We start from the raw sequence: 11601 nt of genomic DNA, 5'->3' as shown, positions 1-11601 counted from the left end.
ATGAACAACAATGCCTTCACACATAAGAGACTGTGCTCCCACTTGGGCCTCGGGCATTGCTCTATGAGGAGAGCTGCTCTTAGGAAAGAGGTGACAGGACAGGCCTGTGATGTCCAAAATCCTGGGTGGAGAGGGGTGAGGGCTTGAGGGTCTTAGCCAGAGCAGCCCCGGCAGCCACAGTGCGTGCACTCGATAATCCGGCCCTGCAACAGAAGTCAGGTGAAACGCTGCGCCCTGACCACATGCCACGCCCCCGCCCCCCGCTAATCCTCCAAGGAGGTTTGTAATAGGACACTCCTCAGAAACTCCTCTGTGACAGTTTTGGAGGACAATTGAGTTCCCTCATGAAAATGGAAACAGCTACTGTTGACACTTAAATTACATCTCTATGTGCATTTAATGTATGCACATTAAACTTTTTTACCCCCAAAAGGGGGAAAAAAATCTGTGATTCTTGCTGTTCTGCAGAGTGAACATAACATACCCTGCTATGACCTGGGGGGGAGGGTGTCTTTCACTGCTCGGGACCTCCTCTGGGCTGGGGAACCTTCCAGTGAGGGCACGGGGGAAGAACGGTGGGCACCTGAATCTGTATGAGAGCAGAACAGTCTCATTCCCCAGACCAGGTGTGGCCTGATGTCTGGCCAGGGGCCTGCCCAGCAGACAGAAGACCCTAGAGCAATAGTTCCTGTATTTTTCTTTTTTCCTCTTTTTTGGAGTAAAACTCTTGTCTAAGCAACCAAGATCTGATGGTGAAACCCAACTAAATCCAAAGCAGGCTCTGTTCTGGCTTGGGGCAGTCAGTACCCACAACCAGATGCTGCCATGGAATCCTGGTGCTTTTATAGAAGAGGGGCTGCTGCTGCTCCGCCCCCAGAAAACCCCCAGAACCTTCCCTTTGGGGTGCCAGTCCTCATTCTTTTTCCACTGCTCAGAATGCCTGTCCTAAGCCCTTGGCTCAGTTAATACTCTACAAACTAATTGGTCTGCAAAGTACAGGGTCCCCGTGATGACTGTGTGAAAGGCCAAGCCAGAAGATTGAAAATCTGGTCTAAGCTGCCAACTGGATCCACAGCAGTCAGCCAAGCGGCTGCACTCAAAAGCTAATGGCCAACATCCCAGTAACTTCTCTGCCTCCTGCAGTTCCATTTCAGAGAGGCTTGTTCCCTCAGCTCAGCTACTGCATACCCAGCACATTGCTGAGCTGCCCAGCCTAGTTTGGAACAGAAAGTTCTGACAGAAGAAACACAGTGTAATTAAAGTGTCAAATTGAGGAAAAGGAGGCCTGGAAAAAAGGGCAGCTGAAGGGTGAGCACTGTTGACTCGCTTCCCCTTCCTTCCTTGACTTAGTCCTCACAACCACCTTAGGGATGTGTGCTGTTACCCCCATTTTGTAAATGAGGCATGGAGTTCAATAATTTGCCCAAAGGTAGAGTTGAGATTGGCCCCCAGACATAGCAAATACAATGACTGCTAAAGTGCCTAGCATGCCTTCCTGAACAGAGGGACTCACTTCTGGGCTGGGTGGAGGGGGGTGGTGGCCAGCAGGACCTCCATCAACCAAATTATTTCCAGTCCCAAAAGAGTATAAATTCCCTTGATGTCAACTAGGACAGACTTCTTAAGTAAAAGTAACATCAAACTTAATTGTCAAACGTGATAGGGATAGAGTCATTACCACTTCAAGCTTGCTTTTGGGGACCCGGCAAATGCAGTTTGTCCCAAAATTGGTGTCCCGTGTCTGAATGCACCGCAGGCAGCATAAGTTCTCATATCCCTGCTTTTTCCATTTTGCAATTAGGTTTTTGTCAGCATAGCCTTCTTTAATACAGTATTCATACAGTTCTGTCAAAAAGATGGGGAAAGGGCATCAGGCTATGATGTAACAAAGCTTGCCCCACACCTAGCCCGTCGCTACTATCCATTAAAAGAGTATCCAACATTGGCCCCCTTTCTCTTTTTTTCAGTGGTAAGAAAAATCGTGCAGCTTGCTGAGGTTGCAAGAATAGAGCCATTATTTAAACAAATCTCAAAGCTACTAAAGTTGGAAAGGCCAGGAGAGAATCTAGCCAGCTACCTCTGCTTATGGCTTTCCGCTTGTAGAAAAGGTCAAAAATATATCGCGTCTTCTGGTGGTGGATCCTGAAGATAGGCCACAGAGATTCCACTTTCCTCTTTCCCTCATGAGGTTCAGTTTCAGCTGCGGAGAAAAAGGTGTGCGTTCGTTTTTTGTTTTGGCAGGTAGGGTTACTCTGCACAGGATGTAATATTTTTTTTGTAATAACCAGGAATAAACAAATAATTCCTACTTTATACCCACCAAGGCAGCTACAATCACAATGACAAAAAAAAAAAAAAAGACAATAACTAGTAGTGAGGATGTGGAGAAATAGAACCCTCATATGCTGCTGGTGGGAATGTAAAATAGGGCAGCTGCTGTGGAAAAGTCTGGCAGTTCTTCAGGAAGCTGAAGAGTTATCATATGACTTAGCAATTTTATTCCAGGGTATAGTATCCAAGAGAATTGGAAACACACATGCACAGAGAGTAGAAACAACCCAGTGTCCATCAACTGATAAACTGAAGAAATGTAAACTAGCCATATGATGGAATATACTTAGGTCATAAAGAGGAATGAAGTACTGATACATGCTACAACATGAACCTTGAAAACATTATGCTAAATGAAAGAAACTAGTCCCCAAAGCTCACCTACTGTATGGTTCTATGTCTTTAGAGACAGAAAGCAGGTTACTGATTGCTGAGAAGTAGGAGATGTGGAGGGGGAGGATGTCCACAAAAGGGTATGCATTTTTAATTTCTGGGATGATGAAGTGTAAAATTGATTGTAACGGTTGCCAAACTCTGTGAATATACTAAACATCCCTTAGTCTAACACTTTGAAAGGGCAAATTTTACATTATGTAAGCCACATGATTTAAATATAACTTTTAATTTTAAAATGCCTTTTTAATTAGATAAATTAGAAATCAAAGATTTTGAAAAATAACTCAAAGATAACCACTATTAACAGCCTGGTCTTTATCCTTCCAGGCCTATTTTTCAACATAATTCTGGGCCCACTCATGGGCATCCTAATCATCTTTAAGGTACCTCTAACTTCATTTCTTAACCAAAGTCCTTTAGAAATAAGGGAAAAAAACTGGACAAGTCTGAAAGTTCATAGCACGGCAGGCCTGCAGGAAATAACTGCTCCATCAATATACATATAGGATCAGGAAGCAGCTTGCATCTGCCACAGGCAATTTAGCAGTTCCAAGTTGATCTTTGCCTACCACCTCCTTAGGGCAGAGAAGAAAGGTGAGGAATGATAAAACAAATTATATTTCTCCAACTTTGAGGCCATTTCATTATCTAGGATTTATAATTCAGCTCAACAAACAGGTTTCTGTGATTCAGTCAAAAGGCAGGTGTTGAGGATGTAGCAAGTTAAGTGTGCCCGCTGTGGGCGAGGCCCTGCTCCGGGAGCCTAAGATACAGTTGTGGGGAAGACAGCTGTCCCAGAGCTATGTTCCAGGGGAGGGAAGGAGATCAACACCTGCTGGTAAGTCCTAACAGCCACAGAGAAAAAGAAAATGGGAGGAGATGGCAAGTGGGGAAAGGAGGGACTGACATTTTATATGAGTGATGAAAAAAAGCACAAAGGAGACATCTAATCAGAGACCTTAAGAAACAAGGGGTGTGGGTGGGCTGGGAGGTGGGCAAAATCTGTGAAGGTGGTCAAAATGTTCTAGCTGTAAGTCCTGAGGATGTAATGTGCAGCATGGTGACTGTAGTTAACAATACTGTATTGTACATTTGAAAGCTGCTAAGAGAGTTGATCTCAAATGTTCTCATCACACACACACAAAAATGTAACTATGTAAAGCAATGGATATTTATTAATACTAAACTTATTTTGGTAATCATTTTGCAATATAGGTATACATATAACAAATCATTATGCTGTATACCCCAACCAATGTTTTAAGCCAATAATATTTCAATTAGAAAAAGAAAAGAAAAATGAGGGGCAAATATGCTTGAGAGGCAGAGCCAACAGCAATGCAAAGTCCGTGAGGCAGGACTGTACCTGGGGATCAAAGAACAGCAGAGTGGCTGGGGGTTGGGGAGGTAAGGGAGGGAGAGAGGTAGGTATGGAGCTCAGGAGCTGGGGGTGAGAGTAGGTTTGCCCTGGAAGGCTACAGGACTTTGGTTTTGCCCTGATGGGGAGGTGAACCACTGGAGGGTCCTGAGCAGACAGTGATATAATCTGACTTATGACTTAAAATCCTCATCCCAGCTGCCCTGTGGAGAAGACTGTAGGGAGAGAAGTAGGCGGCTATGACAGTAATCCAGATGAGAGGTGAGGATAGCTTGAACCAGGTGGTGGGGGTAGATGGGATCAAAGGAGTCAGATTTTAGATACATGAATTTTCTAAGGTTTCACTATTAGTAATTTCAAATATACACGAGAAAACAGTTGTTTGAACTCCAATTACCTATCACTCAGCTTCAAGAATTACTAACAGCTAGTTTAATTTTGTCCTGTTCTCCCCATTTTCTTTAAAAAGATATGTTGAGGATTTTTTAATATTAAAAACATAGATTTTTATTTATTTATTTTTAGAGAAAGGGGAAGGGAGAGAAACATCAATCAGTTGTCTCTTGCATGCCCCCAATGAGGGACCTGGCCCCAACCCAGGCATGTGCCCTCACCAGGAATCAAATTGGCAACCTTTTGGTATGCGGGGTGATGCCCAACTCACTGAGCCACACCAGTCAGGGTCTGTTCTCTCCACTTTTGAGAGTTGGGGGATAGGAGCATTTAAAAATGAATCTCAAACATCAAACATAACATTCATAAATGCTTTAGTACATATCTCTACACATTAAAGACTTTAAAAAAAAATCTGTAATGCCAATATCCCACCCAACAAAATCATTATTCCTTATTAGGATCCCATATTCAGCTCACGTTCAATTTTCACTGATTGCCACAAAAATACCTGTTGACAACTGTGTGCCTGAATTAAGATCTAAACAACGTCCAGGTGTTTTATTTGGTTGATTTGTCTTGAGTCTTATTTATCTGTAACAATTTTCCCAATCTGTTCTGCCATCCTTTGTAGGAATCTGGATGTCTTTGATGCTTGGATAGGATAAAAGAAAGAGGGGAGTTAAGGACAGCTTCACAGTTTGTGGCCTCAGAATGGAAGCACCTTTGGGGTGCTTAGAGATGTTTTTAGGTCTCTAAATGGGGCCATCCGATAGGCAGTTGGTATAAAGTCTAGTGTGGAGTCAAGGCTGGAGAAGTCATTTGGTCACTTGGGTAGAGTGTGTGGAAAGCAATGTGGCTACATGAGAACATTGAGGGAAAGGCAAGGGCATGGAGCTCCTTAAGATGCCATCCTGGAAGAGGAACATTCTTGAGTCTTCTCCCAATCTTTTAATCATAGCATCACACATTTCAAAAATCCCCTTTTGGACCCATTTTCATAAGATCTTGTGAACATTCTTGGATATCATTTTGTATAGGTTCACACAAAAGTAGAAGACAGCTTTCAGTGGGTGATGCAAAGTCCTGTCACTATGAGGATATGGAAAGAGGCCAGAGGTAAGGGATATTGTGCTACAGTCTAGACTTAGGATTCTGCCTCTTTGCTAATGCCAAAAACTGCCTATTAACTTCAAAACCTGGGCAACAAGCCCTGACCAGCGTGGCTCAGTTTGATTATGTGTCATCCAGCGAAGTGCAGGGTCACCAGTTCAATTTCAAGTCAGGGCACATGCCTGGGTTGCCGGTTCAGTCCCTAGTCAGCACATGTATTGAGAGGCAACCAATTGGTGTTTTACTTTCACATCAATATTTCTCTCTTTCTCTGTCCCTTCCCCTCTAAAAACAAACAAACAAACAAGAACAATTCTTTTAAAGTTTTATTCTTAAAAAGTCTAATTAAATGCTTATTATGCAAGTGTTGATTATGATCAATTTTCACATAGTTTATAATTTTTTTAATCCTTACCTGAGAATATGTTTTTATTAATTTTTGTTTTTAAGAGAAAAAGGAAGGGAGTGGGCGGGGGGAGAGAGAGAAACATCTATTGGTTGCCTCCTGTATGTGCTTCGACAAGGGATCAAACCCACAACCTTTTGGTGTATGAGATGCTGCTCCAACCAACTGAGCCACCTGGCAAGGGCGCCCCCAGATTCTTAGAAGATTCAATACATTAGATTATTAGAGAGAGAGAGAGAGAGAGAGAGAGAGAGAGGAGGAGAGGAGAGGAGAGGTGGGAGGGGAGAGAGGGGAGAGAGGGGAGAGAGAGAAGAAACATCAATTAGTTGCCTCCCATATGCGCCTGACCAGGAATCAAACCCACAACATTTGGTGTACAAGATGATGTTCCAATCAACCGAGCCTCCAGCTAGGGCTTCAACTAGTTTAAAGTCCTTATAAAAACAAACTTATTTACAAGTCCTGGTTACAGTCCAAAGAGACAATGCCTTTGTCAATCCCCATAAAACCCTCTGCCACACATAATTTCCCCATCTCTGCCCTTCAGTCCCTATTATCAGGCCATCTTTGGAGGGACCTATAGGGCAACAGTGGCTACACAAAAACTTAATGAGCTAATAGACATATCAAGAGCTGAGAAGTTGTGCTGACATCTTCTTTCCTAAGATAACAGTGCCAACTGTTTCAGCACACGTGAATTGTTCTATACGTGGCCTTCAGATCAAGAGAACAGGCCTGGTAATCCCACTGGCTTTGGGCCTCTCTCTGGCAAAGGCCACAAAGGCCACACAGTGGTCTTTGATGGCCTTAAAAGGATGACCACAGATTCCACAGGCAAAACTTGCACTGGATGCCCTGACTGGTGTGACTCGAGTGCTGGCCTGCGAACAGAAGGGTCACCAGTTTGGTTCCTGGTCGGGGCACATGCCTGGGTTGTGGGCCAGGTCCCTGGTTGGGGGCTTGAGAGAGGCAACTGATTGAAGCTTCTCTAGCACATCAGTGTTTCTCTTCTTCCCTTCCCCTCTCTGAAAATAAATAAGTAAAATTAAAAAATAAATTGTTAAAAAAAAACAAAACTTGCACTGGAGGCTACAAACTGGAAGCTGACAGCTCCAGTTCAGGCTAAAGGTAGGCTTTGTTTGGCTGCTCCTACAAAACCTTTTAAGTTTGAATTTTATATCAAAAGAGTTCACATAAAACATCTGATTTCCTACTTCCCTTAGGGAAAATAAATTTAGCAAATTGGGCAATGCTCAGGTTATATTCAATATGGTAAAATGGGCTCAGAAAGAGCAGCTTCTGCCCCTCTCCTGTCTGCCACATCCCCAGAGCTCCCTATGGTTCCCAACACCGAAGCCAAGTCTGATACCACCTACAACCCACTGTTTTCTTTATAGTGGAAGTGTTATAGAAACAGGGGAGTCCAAAAACAAACCCCAGAGTTTGCGGCTGGGAGATAGGGAGCGGGAAGCAGCTTTCAGGATGTCCTTGCATGCCTGGGGCTAGTGGCTGGATACATTGTTGCAAAGATCCGCTTTACTTCCAAGACTCAGAAAGATGGGACAGATCTTGGACTGTGGGCTGGTAGGGAAGAAGCAGACAGAGCCTACTTAGGGTTCTGTGAATGGTCAGAACTCTTTGCAACACCGACTGCCTGAGAGGACACAGGGAGAGAGGTGGCAGGGAGAAAAGAGAAGCAGCTGCAGACATTTTGGGCTGGCTCTGGCTCTAGGAGGCTCTCTCTCAGGCTCTCTCTGGCCCTCACGCCCTCACTCTCTGGCTCTTGTGGGCTCCCTCCATCTGGCTTGGAGAAGGGCTCTCCAGGCGGCTTTAAGAAGAGGCTCTCGCCATGCGGTTTTGAGAAGGAGAGGAGATCCATGCGGTTTGCAGGAAGAAGGCAGTTTACAAGGAGGCTGAGAACCCAGGTGGTCCTGCATTGAGAGCTGGAGGGCACCACAGCACAGAAAGGACCTCCCCAATCAGAACTGAGTGATTGGCAGCTACTGGTAAAGCTGAACTGTGCCTAGGAAGTAGGGAAACGGTGTTTCTGACTTTCCTAAGACTGGCCAGGTCTGGGAGGGGGAGGCAGGACTATGTGTAAATAAACAATTCTTTTTCTTTTCACTAAACTCTGGTATTCAGAGTTATAATTCTGGTGGCGGGCAATCGGGCCCCTAACTAAACAGCCCATGGGTTCTGTTTGAATCGTTGCAGCCCAAGGGTTCTGTTACAGAGGAGTGAACTAGGAAAGCAAAGAAATGCTGAAGGACTACATGTTTAAATAAAAATGGGAGAAAGAATACTTCTTTGGAGGTAAAAAAGATCATATATACCTAAATACTCTCTCCCAAAGTCATCCCTTGAAAAAGGAAGATTTATTTTCAAGGACACACAAAATCTCACCTTTACAGTACTCTCCAAGTCCCTTTACTTCAAATACAAGATCTGTTTGTGGAAGAAATCTTTCAGTTCAAAATGATCTTGATTACTTTAAGTTCTGGGTATTTAATAGAGGTTTTGAAAAAAGGGGGAAAGTATATTAACACTGACTTAGTAATTACTGCTGGCAGTATAACTCCATAGTAACAAGGGTTAGTTACCTCAAACTTAAAGGAATTTAGACACTTGCATAATGGCTCACTGGTTGGAGGGTTGCCTCGTACACTGAAAGGTTGTGGGTTCAATTCCCGGTCAGGGTGCAGTCAGGGTGTGTATAGGAGGCAAATGATCAATGTTTCTATCTCACATTGATGATTCTCCCACCCCACCCCCCACTTCTCTCTCTAAAATCAATAAATATATCCTTGGGTGAGGATTAAAAAAAATAAAAGAAAAAAAAAGCAATTTAGTAAATGGTTATACTGTGATCATATAAGGCCAACAGATGCTTGTGGCCTCTAATAAAATTTCCCAAAACAGTACACTTCATTGATTCAAAAGTGCAGGGTCATACATTTAGAGGGACGTGAAGATGGTGCATTTTGGAAAACTGGCAGATGATGCAGAAACGAAGATAATGAAAACAGTGTCAGAAATCTGTAAGAAAAGTCTGAATAAAAATGTTTCAGAAAAAAGGAAAAAGAACAGGACTTTCCAAGTAAATATATTTTGTGTGATTTTAAACATACATCCAACGAAAATAATAATTACAGGCAAACTATTTGCTCTATATTCCCTAAAGCTTTTTATATGTAAATTGGACCCAAAATATTCTTGAGGCCCTTTCATTAGTGTTATCTTACTTTCTGACACTTATTATATTACTATGAATTAATAAGCAACAAAATATGTCAGTGCCAGAAAGCCAGAGTGGTGCCCCGTTTCTCTGCATTTATACTTGCATTTATGCCTGGTCCATAGAGGCATCTAAGCTGGTGACCCTTGGACAGGAAATCCCCTACTCACCTTCTCTCATCTTTTGATCTAATTCATCCAGTGTCGGTTCGATCAACTCCCAGCCATCTGGGGGAGCTTTCCGGCTTCTTTTGACTTTAGGCATTTTCCCCCCACAAGATAATTTGCAAAGATCTGAGAGGAAAAATTAAGTAAATTAGTTTCTGAACCTCAGATACCAAAAAGCCTTCACCAGCCTCCATTGTGGTGCACATTGACTTCTCTCTGTTAATTGCATCTGTAAAATGGGGATATAGAACCAGTTACAGGATCATTGTGAAGACACAACTATAATTGTATATAACGGCCTGGCTTTTAATGGGAGCTTAATAGGTTTTTGCTGTTATCGTTAACACCAACTATTATTGGGAACATAGAACAAAGACTAAGATACAACCTCTGTCCCTGAGAAGGTGACAGTCTAGGAAGGAGATAGAAAGTAAAAAGGCAATTACAATACAATGTGCAAATTATGATTGGGGGGAGCTGAGAGGATAAGCATTTAAAAAGGAAAAAGACCATGTAAAACCAAAGTACCTTAGGGCTGTTTCCAAGACTTTAACTGAAATATCTCTGGTCTCTTCAGTTACAGGCTCAGGTTCTTTTGCAGCTCTACCAATTACTCTGTGATTTTGGGAAGTCACATTCTCTCTCTGGTCCCCAGTCTCATCTGTAAAAATGAGGGTGGTGAATTAGCTGGATTGCCAAGGTCTCTTTTTAGTTTTTTTTTAATCCTCACCCAAGGATATGCTTTCATTGATTTTAGAAATACGGGAAAAAGAGAAACATTGATTGCCTCTCATACATGCTCCGTAGGAAATTGAACCTGAAACCTAGGTATATATACCCAAACCGGAATCAATGCTGCAATCTTTTTGGTGCATGGGACAACGTCTCAACCAACTGAGCAACATGGTCAGTGTGCCAAGGTCTCTTTTTAAAATCAACAAACATACTGCCTAGAGGCAAGTCATGTGAAGGTCGTATAATAGTCTAGCCCTAAAGTAAATAGCAAAGGATTTTTTTTCAAACCTCATAACATTTCCTAGTTGGCAAAGAGTACTCTTACCTTTAAGCATAGCAGATTCCTCTGTCCCAAATTCATTCAGCCCCCACTTTTCTGTAAGGGTGCATGACGGTTTACAAAGTCCTCCCCCCACCCCACCCCACAGCCTCCTTGCATGAATCCTTCGTAAAAACCATGCAGATGAGGAATTAAACTCCAAAAAGTAAAGTCAAGGTCGCACAGCTGGGAACTGGCAGCGTCTTACTCTTGACTGGGGGCTCCTGACTCCAAAATCAGTGGTCCTTGCACTTGTCTCCCCTACATTAAAGGTGCTCAAGGAGTGGGAGAACAGACAGGAGAGTAACAGGGCCCTGGCCCAGCCTTGGAGTCAGAGGAGACGTTCTAGGGGAGGTACAGGTAAGAGGTAAACTAGATCAAGAAGTTGTCGGAGATATGGGAGGTAGTAGCGCTCGGCAGAGGCGGAGAGTGAAAAGGCTTTCGGAGGAAAAGAGGGAAGACGTTATATCCGAGACTGACTGGAGTAAAGGCTCGTAAAGAGGACGGCATCTGAGCCGAACTTAGAAGAACAAGCGGTTTTTACATAGAATACATTCTCGGCAGAGAAAACAGCGCGCGCGTTTGTGTGTGTGTGGGGGTGGGGTGGGGGGGTAGAAACAAATCTCCCATTCCCTCGGCAGAAAGAGCGAGGCGCCTCCTGGTCCAGAGGGACGAACCCACCCAGTCCAGCCGCTCAGATCGCCCTCTGGACCAGTGCAGACCTCCGCTATCTGGCTCCAGCCTTTACCAAAGTACTCGAGAACAGATCAGACACCCACCGGAACCTTTAGCGCCGTCGGCCGCCGCTTCTTTCTTTACTGCTTCCGCTTCCCAGGTGATTACTTCAGAATGAGGTCCTTGTGGAGCCACGCCCCAGTACGCGCAAATATTGCGTCACCTTAGGTGTCCACGTCTCCGCCTGTATGGAATACCAGAACCATTGTTGCCTTTTTGTCCTCATTTTTCGAGTTTGACCAGCCGACTTACGCCTCTCCCCAGGCGAGGAGACAGGATGTGCTGTTTCCTGGCAGCACGCGTGCGAGGCTTAAATCAGGCGGCGCGCGGGACAGCCCAGCTTCGTGCGCCGGCCTGCCTGTGGTGCTCAGTCCTGGCGGCGGCAGCGGCAAC

General features: G+C 44.0%; 1 protein-coding gene across 1 annotated transcript; it reads right to left on the bottom strand.

Moving 5' to 3' along the window:
• On the bottom strand, nt 1-11246 carry BUD31 (BUD31 spliceosome associated protein). Its single transcript, XM_090276669.1, has 6 exons — nt 11155-11246; nt 9948-10080; nt 9423-9545; nt 2078-2200; nt 1679-1845; nt 1-203 (listed from the first exon to the last, which is right to left on the bottom strand). Exons 3-6 carry the CDS (start codon nt 9514-9516, stop codon nt 153-155), a joined length of 435 nt encoding a protein of 144 aa, XP_090132795.1. The 5' UTR covers nt 9517-9545; nt 9948-10080; nt 11155-11246; the 3' UTR covers nt 1-152.
• Between the last annotated feature and the right edge of the window lie 355 nt (nt 11247-11601).

Source organism: Furipterus horrens, unplaced genomic scaffold, assembly GCF_987537825.1.
Source record: "Furipterus horrens unplaced genomic scaffold, mFurHor1.1.pri manual_scaffold_5, whole genome shotgun sequence".
NCBI lineage: Eukaryota > Metazoa > Chordata > Mammalia > Chiroptera > Furipteridae > Furipterus > Furipterus horrens.
The sequence above is the reverse complement of the archived record's forward strand: the minus strand, read 5'-3'. Positions and strand labels throughout refer to the sequence as shown.

What these genes read in the sequence shown, in the direction of transcription:
- BUD31 (XM_090276669.1), bottom strand. Translation starts at nt 9,516, where the DNA reads ATGCCTAAAGTCAAAAGAAGCCGGAAAGCTCCCCCAGATGGCTGGGAG. An exon ending in GCGGAAAGCCATAAGCAGAG is followed by an intron (nt 1,846 to 2,077) that starts GTAGCTGGCTAG and finishes TCTTTTTGACAG; the next exon opens with AACTGTATGAATACTGTATT. An exon ending in CCAAAAGCAAGCTTGAAGTG is followed by an intron (nt 204 to 1,678) that starts GTAATGACTCTA and finishes CTTCTGTTGCAG; the next exon opens with GGCCGGATTATCGAGTGCAC.